The 19,593-nt window shown below is 35.6% G+C and overlaps 1 protein-coding gene across 1 annotated transcript; it reads right to left on the bottom strand.

Annotated features, from left to right (window-relative positions):
- Nucleotides 1-2,132: 2,132 nt before the first annotated feature.
- On the bottom strand, nt 2,133-7,663 carry LOC136833901 (glycine receptor subunit alpha-2-like). Its single transcript, XM_067096192.1, has 5 exons — nt 7,585-7,663; nt 6,214-6,362; nt 4,938-5,042; nt 3,411-4,813; nt 2,133-3,229 (listed from the first exon to the last, which is right to left on the bottom strand). Exons 4-5 carry the CDS (start codon nt 4,507-4,509, stop codon nt 2,484-2,486), a joined length of 1,845 nt encoding a protein of 614 aa, XP_066952293.1. The 5' UTR covers nt 4,510-4,813; nt 4,938-5,042; nt 6,214-6,362; nt 7,585-7,663; the 3' UTR covers nt 2,133-2,483.
- Nucleotides 7,664-19,593: the final 11,930 nt, after the last annotated feature.

Genomic DNA, 19,593 nt, shown 5'->3' with positions numbered 1-19,593 from the left:
AATCAGTTGTATAATAAGAACAAAAAGCTTTGTAAACCGAAAGAAAGGAAAAATAACCTTGAGATCTTGTCCAGAAAACGTTGGCTACAATACATCCATCTCATTCAAAGGTTTTAGAAAAAGTTGAACTTGTTACCTTTCAGATGGAATAAATATTTAAAGCACTATAAGCAAGTGAAATATTCAGCCTCATTTACGCCACACACTTATTTTTATAATCTACAGCTACGTGGTTATTGTAAACACAATAAATCTCAGTATCTTTTCCAAAATCTTCATAATTTACTTGGTTTGACAAATGGCAAAAATATCATAGTATTAATACAATATAAACCAGAGGCCACCAATCAACGATGATATTAATGACATCATCAAAAGCCTATTAAATATGAGAATCTTTCCTGGGAAAAAATTACTTCACATGTTCCTCGAGTCTTATGGATTGCTGTTAGAGAACCATTTTTTATGAACTTTTTAAATATTTTTTCAAGGGATTCAAATGAGAATAAGTTCCTTAATTGTAGGTTAATATTTTTATATATACAAAATGTGAAACGGTGCAACACAAACACACAGGGAGATATATATATATATATATATATATATATATATATATATATATATATATATATATATATATATATATATGTGTGTGTGTGTGTGTGTGTATATATATATATGTTTATATATATATATATATATATATATATATATATATATATATATATATATATATATATATATATATATATATATATTGACCCAAGGAAAAATGATAACATATATAGAATTATGAAATCACTTAGGAATACATGTTAAAGACGTTATTTCTCACAGGCTCTCTAGGCTCTCTACTAAATATTATCATTAAAAAAGCTGCAAATCTTCAATCATAACAAGTACTGACCGGTTGCGAAGGAAACTAATGTTTACATCGAGTCACGGATTGAACAAGGATTCTGGAGTAAAAGCAATATCATTGAAAGGTCTTTACTTGGATTGAGTAAAACCACCTCTAATCCTGGCACACGCACTGGAAAGTATACTGCGTTAATTTTAGGTAATTTGTTAAGTGACGAGGGAAAAACCTCGCTGAAACATATAGAAATATATAAAAAAGAAATATAACTTGGAGATCCCATTCAACCAGTATTGGTAACAATGTATATCCTTCGCATTTGGAACTTTACAAAGACATAGAAATTTTGAAACTTCGACGAAGATATCTCTCTCTCTCTCTCTCTCTCTCTCTCTATATATATATATATATATATATATATATATATATATATATATATATATATATATATATATACTGTATATATATAATTATAGGTATAGCATATTTAATTTGGTATCTTATTAGGGCGAATGTAAAGGATCTGACGTTGTTCCAGAAATAATTTGTTAGATATATGGGATTACAAAACGCCTTAAGAACGCATAATAAAGAAGTTATTTCTCAAAGTTTCCCTTCTGCTCTCCAGGTTGCAGTTTCATTGCCACTCATATATTCTAATAACGGTTTTTAGTTTTTTGTAAAGGAAAACTATTGAGATAGTGGTTATTTGTCTGTCCGTCGGCACTTTTTTCGTCCGCCCTCAGTCTTAAAAACTACGGAGGCTAGGGGGCTGTAAATTGGTATGTTGATCATCCACCCTCCAGTCATCAAATATATCAAACTGCAGCCCTCTAGCGTCAGTAGTTTTCATTTTATTTAAGGTTACAGTTAGCCATGATCGTGCGTCTGGCAAAGGTATAGGAATGCACCACCGGGCCGTAGCTGAAAGTTTCATGGGCCGCGGCTCATACAGCATTGTACGTTGTACAGAAAACTCGATTGCGCCGAAGAAAATTCAGCGCATTTTTTACTTGTTTTTTGTCATGTCCAATATAACCATTCTCAGAGAAAATAAAAGTTTTGTTCCACTCACAATGCAAGAGCACTCAGCAAGCACGTCTGCTTTTCACCACCGCCTCGCAACTGTTCAGGCCACATTGCTAATGAATGACAGGGATTTTGAGCCATGTCCCTTTATGGTATTCGACGAAGAATTCAGTACTTGCTTGAATGTATCATGCATTCAGAAAAGAAGACCGTGACACTCGAATGCTGATCTCTTAGTCAAATTACAGAACAATGTTACAACATTCTTTCCACTTTCAGTTACATACAGTAGTCTTGATACAAATTATGAGCAAAATCATTCTTTATTAGATTACATGAGGTAAAAACGGCACAGACTTTCATAAGAGAAAGTCCCGACAACATAAATATCAACCTCACTGTTTGTAATAGTTCCCTCCATAAGACAGACTTCGATTGCGAATTATCTATTCCTTTACTTATCTGTAAAGAAAAGAGCCAAGGATGGAATATTCCACCTAAATCTTTCTGCATACATGCGGCATATTTTCCAAAGGCTCATACAAAAGCTTGAAAATAACGTGCCAAAGCACCTGGGCTTTGAAGAACCTTTCAACTATCTTACCATCATATGATTCACAACACACACTGACGTAAACGCAATCATGAAGACGAACACAAAAGATGGAAACAGAAGCATCCTATAAATAACCAAAAATCTGTAGGGCAAAGAGATGGTTAAACGCGGCCCCTCTGACGCTTCAACCTGCTCTTCGGAAGGAGCCACTTTGATGAAAGTGGTCCTCTCATTTTTCTGAGCCACAAAGACGTGCACCATGATGTTACTGAAGAGCAGAATTATAATGAATGTGAACCAGATGTCAATTAGCTTTATGGTGGCTGTTGTGGGCAACGTGCCGACTGTGTTGTTAAACAGCGTGAAGAGCACCAGAAGCGTGGTCAGGGACATGGTGGCTCTCACGTTCAGGGCATCGAATGACACGAACAGAGTGGCCCAGCTCACAACCAGCAGGAGAACTGACGGAAAGAAGGTCGATAAAATGATGAACCCACAACGTCTTTGCAGCTGGAACTTAATGGTTAAGTGACTGCTGCTGTTTTTCGTTGCGTACTGTAGATTGTATACGTAGAACAAGGTGAGTTCTTCAGGCCCGGTATAAACTACATTTCCTCTTTTGTGGAGAAACTGAACGCGCTCATTGTATGAAGGAAATAGGCGAAGCTTAAGGTGACAGTGCTGGACATCAAATGGATATGCATAGAGCTCCAAGGCGCAAGTGAATCTTTCATCATACTGATGCGTCATTGAGATGAAATTACTACTGCCAGGGTAGATCTTATCTGCAAAGGAAAATGCAGCTATTACACGCACATGAAGAAAAAATTCACTTACATTTGCAAGTTTCTTGTCTTGCATCTTCCAAAAATCAAAATTTTAGAAAATAAACGGCAGTCTCATTATGGTATTGATAAATATAGATTAGCCTTGATAACAAAACACTAATGTGAATGGTAGACTTACCCATATTCACTGAATTATAGTTTGGAAAGCTTTTATTGTAGGCTGTTAAAATGACAACAGTTGTACTTCGTGCTTGGGCTGTGCCTCCTTTCACATTAAGGAACTGATAACGTGGAAGCCAGATTTTTACAGCCTCTTGATCACTGAGAAGAGTATTTTTACCCTTAATATGCTTGAAACTCAGTCTGTCATCTTTCCACGTTAAATTCACATTAAACTCGATCTCAAGGACCATGTTTTTGTCGTCAACATCACTAAAGCGAGTCAGGACAATAGTTGGGATGATCTTGAGTGCAGAATCCTCACATATAATTGGGGGCACTTGATTTGAGTACCTATTGTTTGTTATCACTATTTGGCACTCATTTTCGTCACTTCCATCGCTGCAGTCATCTCTCAAGTCGCAACGCTGGCTTTGGGAAATGCATAACCCAGAAGAACACATGAACTGAAAGGGTTTACAAGCAGACAAACTCAGATTAACGACAGCCATCTCCCCATGATCACACATGGGTCTACCTAGAGTCCACTGATGTCTTCCAAGTGGGTAGTTTTTATCATGAGAGGTGTGCATGGTTGCTAGTGTAACATTACTCTCTGTGCTGACAAGTTGCCATCTTTTTATGAGATCATTCCACATAATTACATCAGCAAAATATCCACGAAAGAGTATCCTCCCATTTGTATATCCTCTGGATGTAAACATTGACTGTTGCTCGGTTTTAAAACAGAGGCCACGCAAATACAGGTACACAGGCTGCCTAACATGACATGCAACGCATTTTTCATATGAACATATCGCAGTGGACCATTTGCCCTCAGCAAGGAGAGCTACACAGTTGACTACCGTGCCCTTTAAATAGTAAGTCCTTGCAAAGTTTGTGAATTGTATCGGCAGCTGTGTTTCCGTATTAATCCACACGTCTTCATTTGCTGCGTCAGTTATTCCCAGCCACAGCAATCTTGTCTCGTTACCGCACGCTTCTACAAAGGGTTCCACTGCTGCTACCAGATGGCTGTTCTCGTACTCATTTGCCGGAACAACCATCTCCGCCCCTAAGCGATGACAAAGGGTAAGACTATCAAACCACGTTTGCATACCAGTTAATATTAGGTAACGTGGAATGTACCTGCAAAAAAAAAAAACTAGTCTTCAGATAGATTTCGTTGAATATGATTCTAGCTTCGTCAATTTCAATCATTGTTTGTTTGATTTATTACCTGCAAAGCTCTCCAAGTTTCACTGATTTTTGTGAGACATTGCCAAAATGTTGCATGCCAAATGAATCAAGGTTAAATATGTTTCCTATGCCAGCAGAGGCACAGTCCGCAAGTTTCTTAACTTCCTGCGCTGCCAGTGTAAAGTTCCAAATATTCAACTGCGTAAAATCACCGTGGAAAACCTGGAACATATGAGAATGTGATAACCAAACGTTCACTTTTTAAAGCAGTAATCATTGAATTTTTGTTATTTCCTAATTTATGTCATTTTTACAATAATTATCTTTTAGCATGACAATTCCTTACCTCATATTCAGTAAAACCGCCGCCAATTTCATCTTGTTCTTGGCCAATTATCAGAGTTCCATTCATAGAAAGGCCGGACATCTGCACAGGTCCACTGGCAAACGCCTTCAGAGGTAACATCATCAGAAAAACTGTCATTAGCAATGTCAGGGAAAAAATAACTATATTTAAATTTTACTTGTTCTGACTAACATATACCAACATTACGTATTGCAATTACTGTTAGATATTTTCATTAGGATATATGACTTCCCAATAGCTTGTTGAAGTGACGTTTTGTTTGTCGAAATTAGAAACACTGATAAAGGTATCAGAGGTGACTGGAAACAATAAAGTTTTAGGAAGAGTCATGAGCAAAGAGTTTTCAAAGGACTAGAAGTATTAGATACGCCATCAACCAAAAGCTATCGGTTCACCATCAAACTGAATTGCAATAAAGTGCAGCAAAAGTTCTGAAGACCAGAGATATCTATCTTAAATGCTGAAATCTAGAGGAAAAGCCTACAAAAGTTTTGGCTTTTAAATTGATCATTACCCCACAATAACAACGTTTAAAATCAAGTACTTTCACAGAATCCTACATTTCCCAATAGTCATTCTTATGAATATTATTAGTTTCTAAAGAATGACAACTGATACGAGGAAAGGGGAATAATAACAGCAATACCTTTTGAAATAATCGAATAGTAATCATTGCACTGAATATCAAGTTGCAACATTAATTGAAATATGTGGCAACAGATGATTTCTTCTGGGTGAAACTTTGATAACTTTAGTTCGTCAAACAGATTCTTTGATTATCATAATTTTGTATTCTGTGGACAGGACTACCGAACCATTGTAATGCTGAAGTCGACCATTCCTCCATTATTGGGAAAAATTCGTTACCTTAAAATCTTACTCGCTTTATGCTTATGACTTTAGAGTTCCCTATAAATAACCGTATCACTGGCATAACACTAAAACTTTTATAGGTAATTGTAATTTTTTTTTTATTTTTATTCTTTTCTCAGATCAGTTGTCATGTTTTATTGAACTAGGAATCTGCACTTCAAAACCAAACTAGTATAAACAAAATACGTAATTCCAGTCATCTGTCAATGACTGCTTTCATTGCTTTAAAAACTAACAATATTCATAAAAATAAATATTGGAAATATGCAATATACATGATTCTGTGACAAATACCTGATAATGAGTCAGTCACCAGTAGCAGTAGTAGCGATAGCAGAAACTGGGATTTGCCTTTGAAACGGCTCCCTCTCTCGTCACTTACCTCACCCTGCCAGTAGACCGAGTAGTAAGAATCATTGAGCACGTGGCAGAAGTGATTCCACGTCTCAGGATAAATCATTAGGGGTTTCGAAGACGACAGCGAGGAGCCCTTGTTGTTAATGAAGACCATAAGCTTGTCGTTTTCCTTAACTGGAACAGGAGTAAGTCAGTGCGAGTCCTCTGCTTTTGTGCTTAATTATCTTAATTTAAAAGTATTCACCCTCTGTTATAAGAAATTTGAGGTGTTCAAAGTGTAATCATTTAACTGAATGCCTGATTTGAAATTTGCTTTTTCAAGTTAGGTGTTCTGAAGGAGACGAAAAGACTCAATGATTTTTACCATAAGTTTAAAAATACAGGAGAAAAATAATCGCATGATGAAATATGGAATTTTCACAGTAGCTAGACCGAATGCATTTGAATGCGTTTAAAGATGACCTTCCCCACTTTTGGTATTAGATTCTTAGTTCCCAGTACTCATACAAGTGAGGTCTCTGAAGTCCATTTTTGATTCACAGTTAACTAATACAAAGTATTCGTCCTAAGTCTTTAAACTCATGTCCAGTTGATGCTCTGAGCGATTGTTCATAAAAAATTCCTCATTTTGGTCCCCCATCAAGACTTCGTCCTTCTCCAATGTCTACTTGCTGGATATTGATCTTTAGTTTTTGAACTCCACATAAGCATTTAGACTTCTCTGGTGTTTTACAGGTCATTTTTGTCCTTGATCTGCCGTTTTCACCGGAAATTTTGAAGGAATTTGGAACACTGGTCCAACAAATACAGCATTGACGCGTACATACTTGACGATGCATAGAAGAATGAAGCAAATGAAAATTGTGTCATTTGTTTTTCTTTATCAGAGAGGTACTATATCCGAGCAACTGTGACTTTGCAGAAAGTTTGCGCTATTATCAACTTTACCCTCACTCTCGTGGTGTTTAGTACTTCCGTGAATGTAACCTCTCTGGAGTCCGTTCAGTAAAGTCTCTGTCTTGCAAAAGGGTGTTAAGCCAAAGGCAGCATAAAGACTCTTGAGTTTTGCTCATAGACATGATTAAAACACTATGAATGAAACAAGCTCCTATGATAGTAACTCAAGCGAGACACCGCCCTTAGTAAAGAATTTCAGCCTAATTAATTTTTATTGGACTCGGTCTCTGTACAACTTGTAAAGTCTGCTCTTTAATAAAGTTTTGTCCCTTTTCATTAATTTTTAAATGAAATAATGACTCATTCGGCTACAATTTTCACAACCACGAAAATATTGTTCAAATTGCGTGTATCATTAAAAATCTTATCCATTTTACAGCAGTCTCTCACAAGCAACGTTTAACTTGACAAAAGCTCGAGAGTGAGAGACAATACTTACCTGCCATAAAGGCGTTTGTGTTAGTGGCGCTCGTAGCATAAGACAAGTGAACGCTGTTCACTGATGATGTCTCGAACCTGAAAGATTGGAGTAGGAGAGATGTAACTGACCGTCATTTGTTGCATTTAGCTTTGACAAGCTCGGAAACGTTAAGTTTTACATTATTCAAGTACAAGAGACATGGAGTTAATATTTTCTAAAGTACTTTCTGCTATATGAACCCACATTCACATATATATATATATATATATATATATATATATATATATATATATATATATATATATATATATATATATAAATATATATATATATATATATAATGTATATAAAAGACAAAATCCCTGAAGGAAAGAAACAATGGAGTGCTGCTGTATCGTTTGAGTTTTACAGTCCTTTACTTAGCAGAGTAAAGGACTATAAGTCGAAAGGCCTTGCAGCACTCCATTGTTTTCTTTCCTTCTAAGATGGATTTTGTCTTTATCTATATATTCATCACGTTCCATATTTTTCGTGATTCAGTTAAACACACACACACACACACACACACACACACACACACACATATATATATATATATATATATATATATATATATATATATATATATATATGAGAGACGAGAGAGAGAGAGAGAGAGAGAGAGAGAGAGAGAGAGAGAGAGAGAGAGAGAGAGAGAGAGCGCCTTGAAGAGCATGAGCTTAATATTTTAAAGTACTATCCAATAACAGATCGTATAACCTGTAAGTGTGTAATTCAAATTGAAGTCGTATCGAAGGTAATCTTCCAAAGATGGCTTATGCCAGAGTCCTTTCTGGAATGTGTACACTTTCACTGTCTCACTTTCAGCCGCATCCATAGCTGTAGATTAAAAAGAACTGATGTGAAGTTTTATCTTATGTATATGTAAATAAATATGTGTATATATGTGTATGTGCTTATTATGTATATATATATATATATATATATATATATATGTGTGTGTGTGTGTGTGTGTGTGTGTGTGTATATATATATATAATTATATATATCCGTTCTCTATATATTATATTTATATATCCGTTCTCTTTGGTCTATCAGTTCTTCATTGGCTGTTGGCCCAGCGTTCGACTTTCCGACCGGCCAATGAAGAATTAGAGGGATTTATCTCTGGTGATAGAAATTCATTTCTCGTCATAATGTGGTTCGGATTTCACAACAAGCTGTAGGTCCCGTTGCTAGGTAACCAGTTGGTTCTTAGCCACGTAAAATAAATCTAATCCTTCGGGCCAGCCCTAGGAGAGCTGTTAATCAGCTCCTCAGTGGTCTGGTTAAACTAAGATATACTTTTTTCTTTGGTCTATTCCCACCTAGCTGTCTAACTTCTTTAAATTTACCTTGCTTCAACTTCCGCCCCTCTCTAGCGCAAAACGTTTCGATTCCTCCGATATAATTATAGAAATGACTCAATTGTCCCATTAAACTACTTTATAAAAATGATAAGTACTGCATTCCCTTCGATATGTTTCTATTTACTCAAGATGTGAGGTTGTTAGCATTGTATACCTAACAGCCCTTCCTTCCCACTGAAAAGACAAGTAGCTCTCCGTTTGTGAAGGATGGATTCATTTTTCCTGCTGATTTATGCCCTCAGTCCTCTCTGCCTTTTAACTTATAATGGATATATATAGTGGTGTGTTAATACACTGTAGCCTGAAAGGAGTGGAATCTTCATTAGTGGGTTACAGAGAGTAAAAACGAACCAAACTCTTTGCCACTAAAATCTTAAATGTCGTTGTGACTAGGACCTACCGACTTACAAATGGACCTCCCTAAAATGCGAGCACCCGTTCGTACCACAAAACACTTTGTTCTGTTTCATATTTAGTTATGGTGGAGGTTTAGTGTGTTGTGAAGATTCCTTATAAAAGTCTTTTCAAATATAAAATATTATAACATTTTTTTTACAGCAGTTTATCCTTGAAATTGGTACCTATTAGTTTAACAACCAGTCCCCTATACAATATCATCTTGTCTAAGGAGCAAAATGACGCAGGTACGCCTTATATTTGTCTTCTGCAAGGTTCCATTACTGGTAGTGATCTCTCAACTACTTTACTTGGTTTTAGTGTATTTGTCTGTAAGTAGCTGAAGGCCGGCAACCCCCTTTGTAAGAAACCTTTGAGGCACATAGTCAAGATCTGTTAGTACCAAGAGTATTGTGTAATGCAAAAGCTTATCACAGAACGTTATGTCTGTCTAAAAGCGTCTCTTATAACAGTTTATACACAAAAAACAGTTGACTAAACTCCAGTATTGGAGGATGCTAATTAGTTTCAACTAGGGAGACAAAACCTGCCACTAAAACCAAGATTAGTCAGCGGCATGGAAGTTGAAAGGGTATCTGTGAGTGAAGCCTGCACTTGTCATTTTCTATAACAAGCGACCATGGGCCACACTGCTCACGTAAGCCACCTACTATGGGATTCAGAGCCGATGAAACACGGTTTTTCGGCAACACCTTTTATCAAAGCATCGGATAAAGGTGAAAGTTGGCAAGTGTATATTTTATAACCCTACCTAATTATTGCAAGTGTTATTTACTACCTAAGTTCAATAGTTCTGGTACTTACCAGAGTAAAAGTGGGTTTCTATGCCAGAGCCATCAAAATCGCAGGTAAGGGTTTTGAACACAATAATGACGTTAACCTATGACGTCATATATATCCATATACAGTGAAGAGAAGTTTACATATGGGGAAAACGTCTCTTCACTGTGGATCTGCCCACTTGGCGATGGCATATTCACTAATTGATATTAGCACCCAAGACCAAGAGAAAGGGAAGGTTTGCTCACTTTCCCCCAAATATCCCATGTAGGTGGAGCTTTGTCTACTTCCTTATTGCATCAGCAGGTGAATTGCCGCAATGAGCATGTACCTCGAAGATATGTCATCGCCTACATAGTTACTCCAGGCAGGAGGCAACGACATCCAATTGGGTAGACCTTGTCTCTCTTGGCCCATTTTAATACCCATACAAGGCTTCAGCGATATCAATGATGGCGAGCAGGATTTGTCATCGTCCCCTTGATAGCATTATCATTCTCAATAATTTTATTATTATTATTATTATTATTATTATTATTATTATTATTATTATTATTATTATTATTATTATTATTATTTTTATTTTGTGGAGGTTTCATTGCAACTTCCACAGCAGTTGTTAGGACTAAGTTGTTAGCTTGGATTTCTTCCATTTTCTTGATATTCGTATTGTTTCTACTTTACAAATAATTCAGTGCAAGTAGTTCATCCACATAATGAACCAGTCTATAGCTCATTTGTTAGATCTACATCTATTCAGGGCGGGAAATAAAAGACAATCCATTTTGTTTATCTCAGGTTTTGACACTATAGCCTTCTGTTTGCAGCATGTCAGGAGCGGTCACTAGAAGTAGAATTTAAATGAAAAGCAATGATGCCTCATTTCCTCAATTGTTAGAGTTGTAAAGTCAACGCCATTGTTTTATTTCAGTTAATGTAACCCATTGTTATTTTTCTTGGTTTTTTATTTATATCATATAACACCTAAACAGCGCTTGTATACCCAGCTGCAAATAAAAGGTACTGGTAGGAGTCAAGATTTTGAGGGCAAGCTCAAGCTATTATTTACCTGCTTCAATATCAATCAAATGTAACACGATTTATATTGATATGCATGGAAAGGAAAATATATTGAAATCAGTTTGAATGAGGAACATATTGTTATAATCACTGTGTTTTAATAGATATGTTTTAGAGGTACAAATAAAACATCTAACACTATACATAATTAATTTACAAAATGTCTTCGTCGTCGTCACTCGAGGAGGAGGTCATCATCCACGTTTTCATCGTCGCTAGCGAGATCAATAATGACTGGTCCCACGCTCTCATGGATAATGTCCGATTTCAAGTACTCTTCCTCAAAATGACGTGTTGTCTAACAGCTCCTGCCCGCACTTTTGGGGCGGTCAAGTAACCATTACCCACCATAGAAATAATTACCTATTCACACTCCAGAGTAAATCTTGCCACAGGTCTTCTCTAAGCTTCAATACAAAGTGGTAAGCCTTAGCACAAATGCAGTCTTGCAACCACGGGGACAATTCCATATCCTGCTGGCCATTATCGAATTTGTCGAAGCCTAAATTCTTTAAGCATTTAAGAAATCCATTCACCGCCTACCTGGTGTATGGGCGAAGAGTATTATGACGTCATATGTTTACGTCACGAATTGTTTTAGAATCCTTGTCTGTGATTTTCTCACAAAGGCATTGAGTGACTTCATTTTACTCTATAAATATCAAAACTATCGAACTTAGGCTCTAAATAAACCAAAAAATTAGGTAGGGTTATAAAATATACACTTGCCAACTTTCAGCTTTATCCGATGCTTTGATAAAAGTTGTTGCTGAAAAACCGTCCTTCATCGGTTCTGAATCCCTCAGTAGGTCAAGATTTTTCCTAACATATTTCATTGTAGACTATTGTTCCCCATCCTGGACCCTTCGGCCAGTTTTCAACAAATTTGAATCTGCACTACATCCCCTTTACCATAGGATGCATTATCGAAGTGTGATTGAAAATGATCCGGTGATCCTGGGGAAATCGAAAATGTGAAAATTCTTTCCCAGACACAGACGTCAGACAAACTGATTAGAAAAGCCCACTTGAACTTCGGCTCAGGTGAGGTAAAAATACTTCTAACCACTTTCCAGTTGTTGAACCAAGCCCTTTTTAGGGAATTTAGCAATTACTCAAAAGAAATTATTTCAGAGGTTAAATTTAGCTTATAGATATCCATGCAAAGTACCCCATTCATTGACGTGTGACAGGGATTCTGCATATTTTAGTTTTCTGTAAAAGAAAACTGTTGAGATGGCTATTTGTCTGTCCGTCCGCACGTCTATCCGCCCTCAGAGCTGAAAAACTACTAAGGCTAGAGGGCTGCAAATTGGCATGTTGATCATCCACCCCCAATCAGCCTCAGTAGTTTTTATTTTATTTAATGTTAAAGTTAGCCAAATAGGTGCCAACAGCACATGCTGAGAGTTTCATGGGCCGTGGCATTATACGCTGCACAGAAAACTCGGTTGCACTGAAGAAACTTCGGCCCATTTTTTACTTGTTTGTTTTAGGAAGCGAACACAACTTGGCATTGGCATTGTGCAAGGTTTCCAAGAACGAGTTAATATCTTATAGTTTACCTATTTTTCCAAACAAACTGACAACATATAACTAATTTGTTTCCAAGAAGGGCCCTACGGCTTGTAGGTCACAGCACACATGAGACTTATTCTTTTGTGTTCTAAGAACAACACCACAACACAAAGTTCACGCCTTATAGCAAGAGAATGTGTATAGCATATACGCCTCAATTTTTATAAGCAATAATCCACTGATAATAGTACAATCACCTCTTTCAATAATAGCAAGGTCTACTGAAGCGCCGAATAATAAATGAACTTCGGACAGCTGTTTTATAATTCACCTGCTGAAACGAAGAAACTTATGCGCCAAGTTCAGAAGGCGAAATATAAGCTCAACGCCATACACAGTGGCATTCTTTTCAATGAAGTTTGCCTCAGAGAGGGACTCCTTCTAATAATAATAATAATAATAATAATAATAATAATAATAATAATAATAATAATAAATACCACGCATTTTTACTTACCTCCAGATATCTGTCCAACTGACAAAGACAAATATATCACAAATAAGCTTGAAAGCATCATCTGCTCCTGTCACAACCTGAAAGATAGAAGAAGAATTAAGAGGAGCTGTAATTCGAACTTTTATAATCAGCCTTGGATGACAATTGAAAAATATTTTGTAAATTCTCCCCACATACCCAGACACATGTAACTATACTCCTTATGAAGCTAATTGTCGCTCTACTTACACTGAACATATAACTAGGTATGTGAGTGAGGTCCTGGTCGTTTCGGCCGTAAGTCACTTAGGCCGTAACATCCAAAACAATGTAAGACGTTATGTTTATGGTTTTCCGTTATGTTTATGGTATTTACCGTTATTATTTTATGTTTTATCATCCCCAAGGGGCTGGTCCCGGCGTCCATTTTGCACGTAAACGTGCGAAGGCCTAAATGACTTACGGCCGAAAGACAACCTTAATTTATTTGCCTGTTATCTGTTGGTTTCTTTATCTCGTCCCACTCCAGCGAAGGTTCTCAGTAAGACAAGCATATTTATTTGCCATATACTTCTCTAAGCAGACATCTTCAAACAATCGTGTGGTATATTCCATATAAAGGGTCAAATCTTAGCCGAATACTCCGAGAATGAGAACTTTTCACTTTCTCCTTGAAAATCTTAATATCTTCAGTCTTCACGATCTCAAGTGACAGCTTACTGTACAGTCTTGATACTATAGACAAACTTAAAAACTGTAAAACCAACGTTCGAAAAAAATCCTGGCTGATATCTTGAAGCCATCAGTAGCTAACGTTGTCTGAGCTTTGTAAAGTAATTCCCTTAAATACAGTACTTTGGATATCCAGTCTAGAAACCTTGATGAGTCAAAACATATTTCAAACGTTATTCTAGCTTCAACAGGCAGTTAGTACAATTCAAACAATAAAGGTTTATTGCTTTCCGGATGTGCACTTCCATTATTGGTCATGTCGATCTACTTAGTAAATTATCATATCATAGATTAAATTACGGTAGTCCACTCTATCATTGATGCAATAACTCAGTAAATCAGTATTTCTAAAGTGATATCCTATAACCCATGCAATGTTATTTATCTGAATTACCTGAAACATATCACTATTATTATTAATCTGGATATCACAAAAACTCCGTTACTTTTTTCTTTCTCGATAATTAAAATTCAAGCTAATTTTCGATCGTTTTAAGTTTAAATGTTTTCCATTCCATAACACCATTAAGAAAGGTGTTTAGTTTCTCATTTGTGTCCTCAATGGCGAAATAAAATTGATTGTCCTCCACAAACAGTTTGAACTTCATCCCTTTTCTCTGTGCATATTTTAAATAAACTACTCAAGTAAATACTGAATAGGACTAGACCTAGTGCACAACCCCTGGGTATTCTTCTCAAGGTCTCAGAAGGTTAAAAGGAATTTCTAAACTATGTAAGGAACTTTCTTTCGCAAGTTGTCTTCCAAATGCTCAAAGATTTCATCAACAATCTCAGTGGATTGCACATCATTTAGTAATAGTTCAGGCACGATTGTATCGAAAGCCACACAAAAAAACGAGCAAGCGCTGGGCGCCATGAAATATAACTTCCAGTACACTGACTGACGATCCGGCAAAGCTTCAACTCTTTCCGAATGAATATTATACCAATGAAATACTGGGATATGAACACTCTGACACTCACCTTATGATTGATTTATTTATCGCGAACAAAACCGAAAACGAACTTGCGTAACATCAATAGTTGCGTTTTCTAGCATTTTAGATATGAATGGTGAATTCGAAACAGATCTGCCTGAACTTGAGTTTTGATAATCAAGAGAACCTTTAAAAACAGTTTGAATAATAGCCAATTTATCAGACAGTGATAACTTACATCCAGAAAGGGAAAACACTTCAAGTTTGTTCCGAAAATCGCCTCGCCTGGATCTGTTAGGCTGTTGATGATGTCTTCGTACCACAGAAAGTTCTAACCTTCTGATAACAGCAGCAATACGAATAATGATTTTTTTTTTCTTTTAAGAAGACGAAAGGTATGTTAATTGTCAATTTGTTAGCGATTTGCATAGAAAAAAACATTCTTTTGGTGTCATAAATGGGCAAATTGTTGGCAAAAGTTTCATACTCCGTCTTTATTATTCAGTGTTTGGTCAAGTTACGATATTTGATGTCAAATTTATCACTTAAAGTTTTCGAAATGTCCGTCAATTGCTCCGTCGGTAATCGTTACAGACATTTGGATGAATAATAATGATAAATTAAGGTACGTCTTCATCACGCTGGTAAAATACATCAATGATTATTTGAAATCCTTCATATATAAAAGTAGTTTTTATTTCTATAAACTTCAAGGCTAAAGACCAAGGTCTACGAGTATATGTATATAATACATGCACACACACGCACACACCCACACACACACACACACACACACACGCACACACACACACACACACACACATATATATATATATATATATATATATATATATATATATATATATATATATATATATATATATATATATTATATATATATATATATATATATATATATATATATATATATATATATATATATATATATATATATATATATATAATTCAATTTTACCAGATATGCATGTAATTTTATTAACTGCAGTGACCTTGATTTTGTTAAAATTATATATATAAAAAATATATATATTATATATAATTTTGTGTTAAATGATATGTTAAATATATATATATATATATATATATACATATATATATATATATATATATATATATATACACACATTAACTTTATCACATACACAGTTATTCTGTGTATTATATAATTATATACATTAACCTCATTCAAACTGGATGTTATTCTAATGCATTAGTATTTATTCAGAAAAGGACCTCATTCAAACTGGCTTTCTTGGATTTAAACAGTCCTCATTATCAAGTATCGTACAATGACCAGACGCGTAGTCCAGCCCACAGATATAAATACAGCTGGACTACTCGTCCGGTCATTGACGGATACTTGATAATGACTGTTTGTCCAAGAAAGCTTGTAACTTTTTCTGAATAAATACTCCATTAGATACCATGCAGTTTGAATCAAGTCCTGTTAGTAATATATATACATACGTATATGTATATATAATCTACATGTCGCCTTCACTATACGTGTATTCTCTTACCTTCCCGATATCCTCAAACTGTTTTTGGATATGGTTATCACCACAAGGTTACTGTAAAACTGAAAGAAATCAACGAGGTGAATTTCACTTTCCATGGCAGGAATCTAACCAACGCACAAAACGTTCCAGTGAGGACACTTACGCACCCGGATAAAGTCTAAAAATCTAATCATCACTATTAATATATATATATATATATATATATATATATATATATATATATATATATATATATATATATATATATATATATGTGTGTGTGTGTGTGTGTATGTATGTATAAATATGTGTGAGCGCGCGCGCGCGTCTGTGCGTGTGTTACTGTAGTCCTACCGTATCTGTGTTTCCAACAAGACGCTACGTGGTGGAATATATGATCATAGTTACCATTACTCCATGTACTATAGCGTTTATAGACCGTGATCAGATGCACTCGTCTTTCAAGGCTCCGATCGATGACGCGTACATTGTTCATTCAAGAGTAAAACAAACATTGGCACGACAATGCCGGCGCCTTTTGTCATGTTTATCTTGCGCAAATAGCGACAAATTACATCCATCCTTTTTTTATAGTAAAAGCTGAAAAACACAATTAGGCGGACTACATTCGGCCGGAGAATGGTTTGTGTTTGCATATTTATTGACAGATAAGTCAACGAGAGGAAAAAAATATTTTTAGTTTTAGACCACTGAGCTGAAAATTACGAAAGAGCCCGAAAAAAATTGTTTTAAGGAATTGCATTAAAATGCTAGTGATTAGTAAGTTTTGGCAAAACCAAACATATATTTGACTAAAAAATGTAAATGACTATGAAAGTTTTAATAAAGTAACGTGAGGAAAAAACATACAGATAATAAAAGGTTTTATTCTAAAAAATATAATCATTTTGTTTTTACAAAGGAAAATAATACTTCATAAACTTATAGTAATATTTTGTGCCAACAGAGGCAATTACTTATGTGAACTCACCCGTGCTTTGGTCATACTGTTGCTCTGTAGCCTACATCTCTTGCCCAAAACTGAATTTCTGTTATTTCCCATCAATAGATTGTGCTAGGTACAGACAGAAATTTGCTTTTTATGTTTTCTGATTTGGAGTGAACATTTAAAGACTTGATGTTTAATATCTTTTGCTCTTTGTCATTTGTATTGTAACTTTGTCATTTGTATTGTAACTTTCTTTCAAAAAAATTTTTTTTCAGGTGTTTAACCAGGGACTTTTGAGTTTATATTTTCCAAGACACTGTTTTCATCATCCAAAACATTTGCTATCACAATTTTGGAGTTTTTGTAAAAAAAATCCACAATTATATCAATAAATAAATTGTATTACTGTAAAAGTTAAAAACAAAGACTTTCGAACACCTGAACGGTTTTACTCAGTTAATAATAGAATATCGAGAGGGTAGTTTCTGAATAGAGTTGGGGGCGGTACGAGAGGATAACGACTTACCACCCATCGCTCTGGGTGTTGTTAAGTAATTCCATATTCAACTGGCAGTTAACACAACCTTCTCGATCTTCAAACAAGCGATGCTGCAACTCCATTTATCCTGCTTACGACTGCCTGTGCTACATAGGTGCCATTGTCGGAAATATCCCCAGGGACGTCGTCTATCTGGAGGGAGAGGCGAAGAGGAAGCAGAGCATCAGGGTTCACACGGTCATCGTCAGTTTTGGAAATAAAACTCTTGATGCAGTGTTTAGCCTTTTTCGACAGCAATAATTTTGATTTCGACATTTTCAACATATATATATTTAGCAATTTATGGCATTATTCTGCCAAGAAATGCTGTCTTTTATCATTCCCTACGGTGCGAACGGTTTCACCTGGCTTTATATTTCATTTCTTTTGTCCCCTTCTCTGTACATTTTGTTGAATTTTGTCTCTCTCACCTATTCCCTTATATTAGCATCCATACTTGAGTTGTTTTCTTTTATTTTTTACTTTCCCATTCTTCTGTAGCTTTTGTCATTAGTACCCTTCTCATTTCACAAGATAGTTTTTTTTTTTTTTTTTTTACATATTCCAAATGAGAATTGTGTTACCTGTCATACTGTTTAGCAAGTAATTCTTTTCACGCTTGTTTGTCATAATAGCTATTCTTCCCCTCAAGATTTTATTTTTCAATTCTGACTTGTTGACACCTTCGCACAAAGTGTATAATGGTCGGAAATTTTCCAGAGAAACCTATTTTCCGTAATTTTAAATCTTTGTTCCCGTTTATGGAATATCTAGTATGTTTCCATACCGATAATTCACTGCAACCTCTTGCTGTTACTGAGCATAATAGGTTAAATCATGATTTCTTGCCATATGATTTTCAAATACCTGAGTTTTTTCTTCCTTCTTTACGATTATATTCACGGCCTTTAATTTCGTTCGGTCAGCTTTCTTGTTGAAGAGGAGATTCTTCTTGTTTTCAGCTGTGACTTTCTACCTAGGTGTAACTTAAAATTAATACTGCCATATCGTGTGGAATGTGGATTTATCGTGTATGGACCTGAGAGCCCAGCGCAGGTGACTTTTTACAGATATTTGAGTGAAATAGTATATCATTTGTTGCTTGTTTGATTGAGTCAACTCAGCATAACTGTTGACTGCTAATACATTGTGTCCGTACCGGTACCACTGGAGCAAGGTGTGCATTGATCGCGGCTACCCACGGTTCTATTTATTAACGAAAAATATTGAGCAGACACTTGCTTCTGGCTTCTAAGGTCTTGAGTTGTGGTTTAAAAAAACATTATCAAAATATTAGAAAATTTAATCTGTCACTAACATCAATGTAAAATACAGATATTGCCTGATAAAATTAAGAGCCTGAGTCCCAGTTATTCACGAGGCAGGATGATCATCAATCTGTTCAGTAAAACGGGTCATCGTGACATTAGTTTTATTTGAAAACGCAACTTTTTCTTCGTTTATTTTTAAGTGACATTTTCAAGTATGGGAGTAACATGAGTTCTGTTTCCCCTGCATCATTTTCTTACCATATTTATGAGTATCAGTCCGTCAGGCATAAAAAACAACGCTATCCCCTCCTGCCCATCAAATATTCCATTAACATGGATTTTTTAATTTACTTTATACTTATTACAATGCAGGTCACTG

This window comes from Macrobrachium rosenbergii, chromosome 52 (assembly GCF_040412425.1).
Source record: "Macrobrachium rosenbergii isolate ZJJX-2024 chromosome 52, ASM4041242v1, whole genome shotgun sequence".
NCBI lineage: Eukaryota > Metazoa > Arthropoda > Malacostraca > Decapoda > Palaemonidae > Macrobrachium > Macrobrachium rosenbergii.
This window is presented reverse-complemented; position numbering and strand designations above follow the sequence as displayed.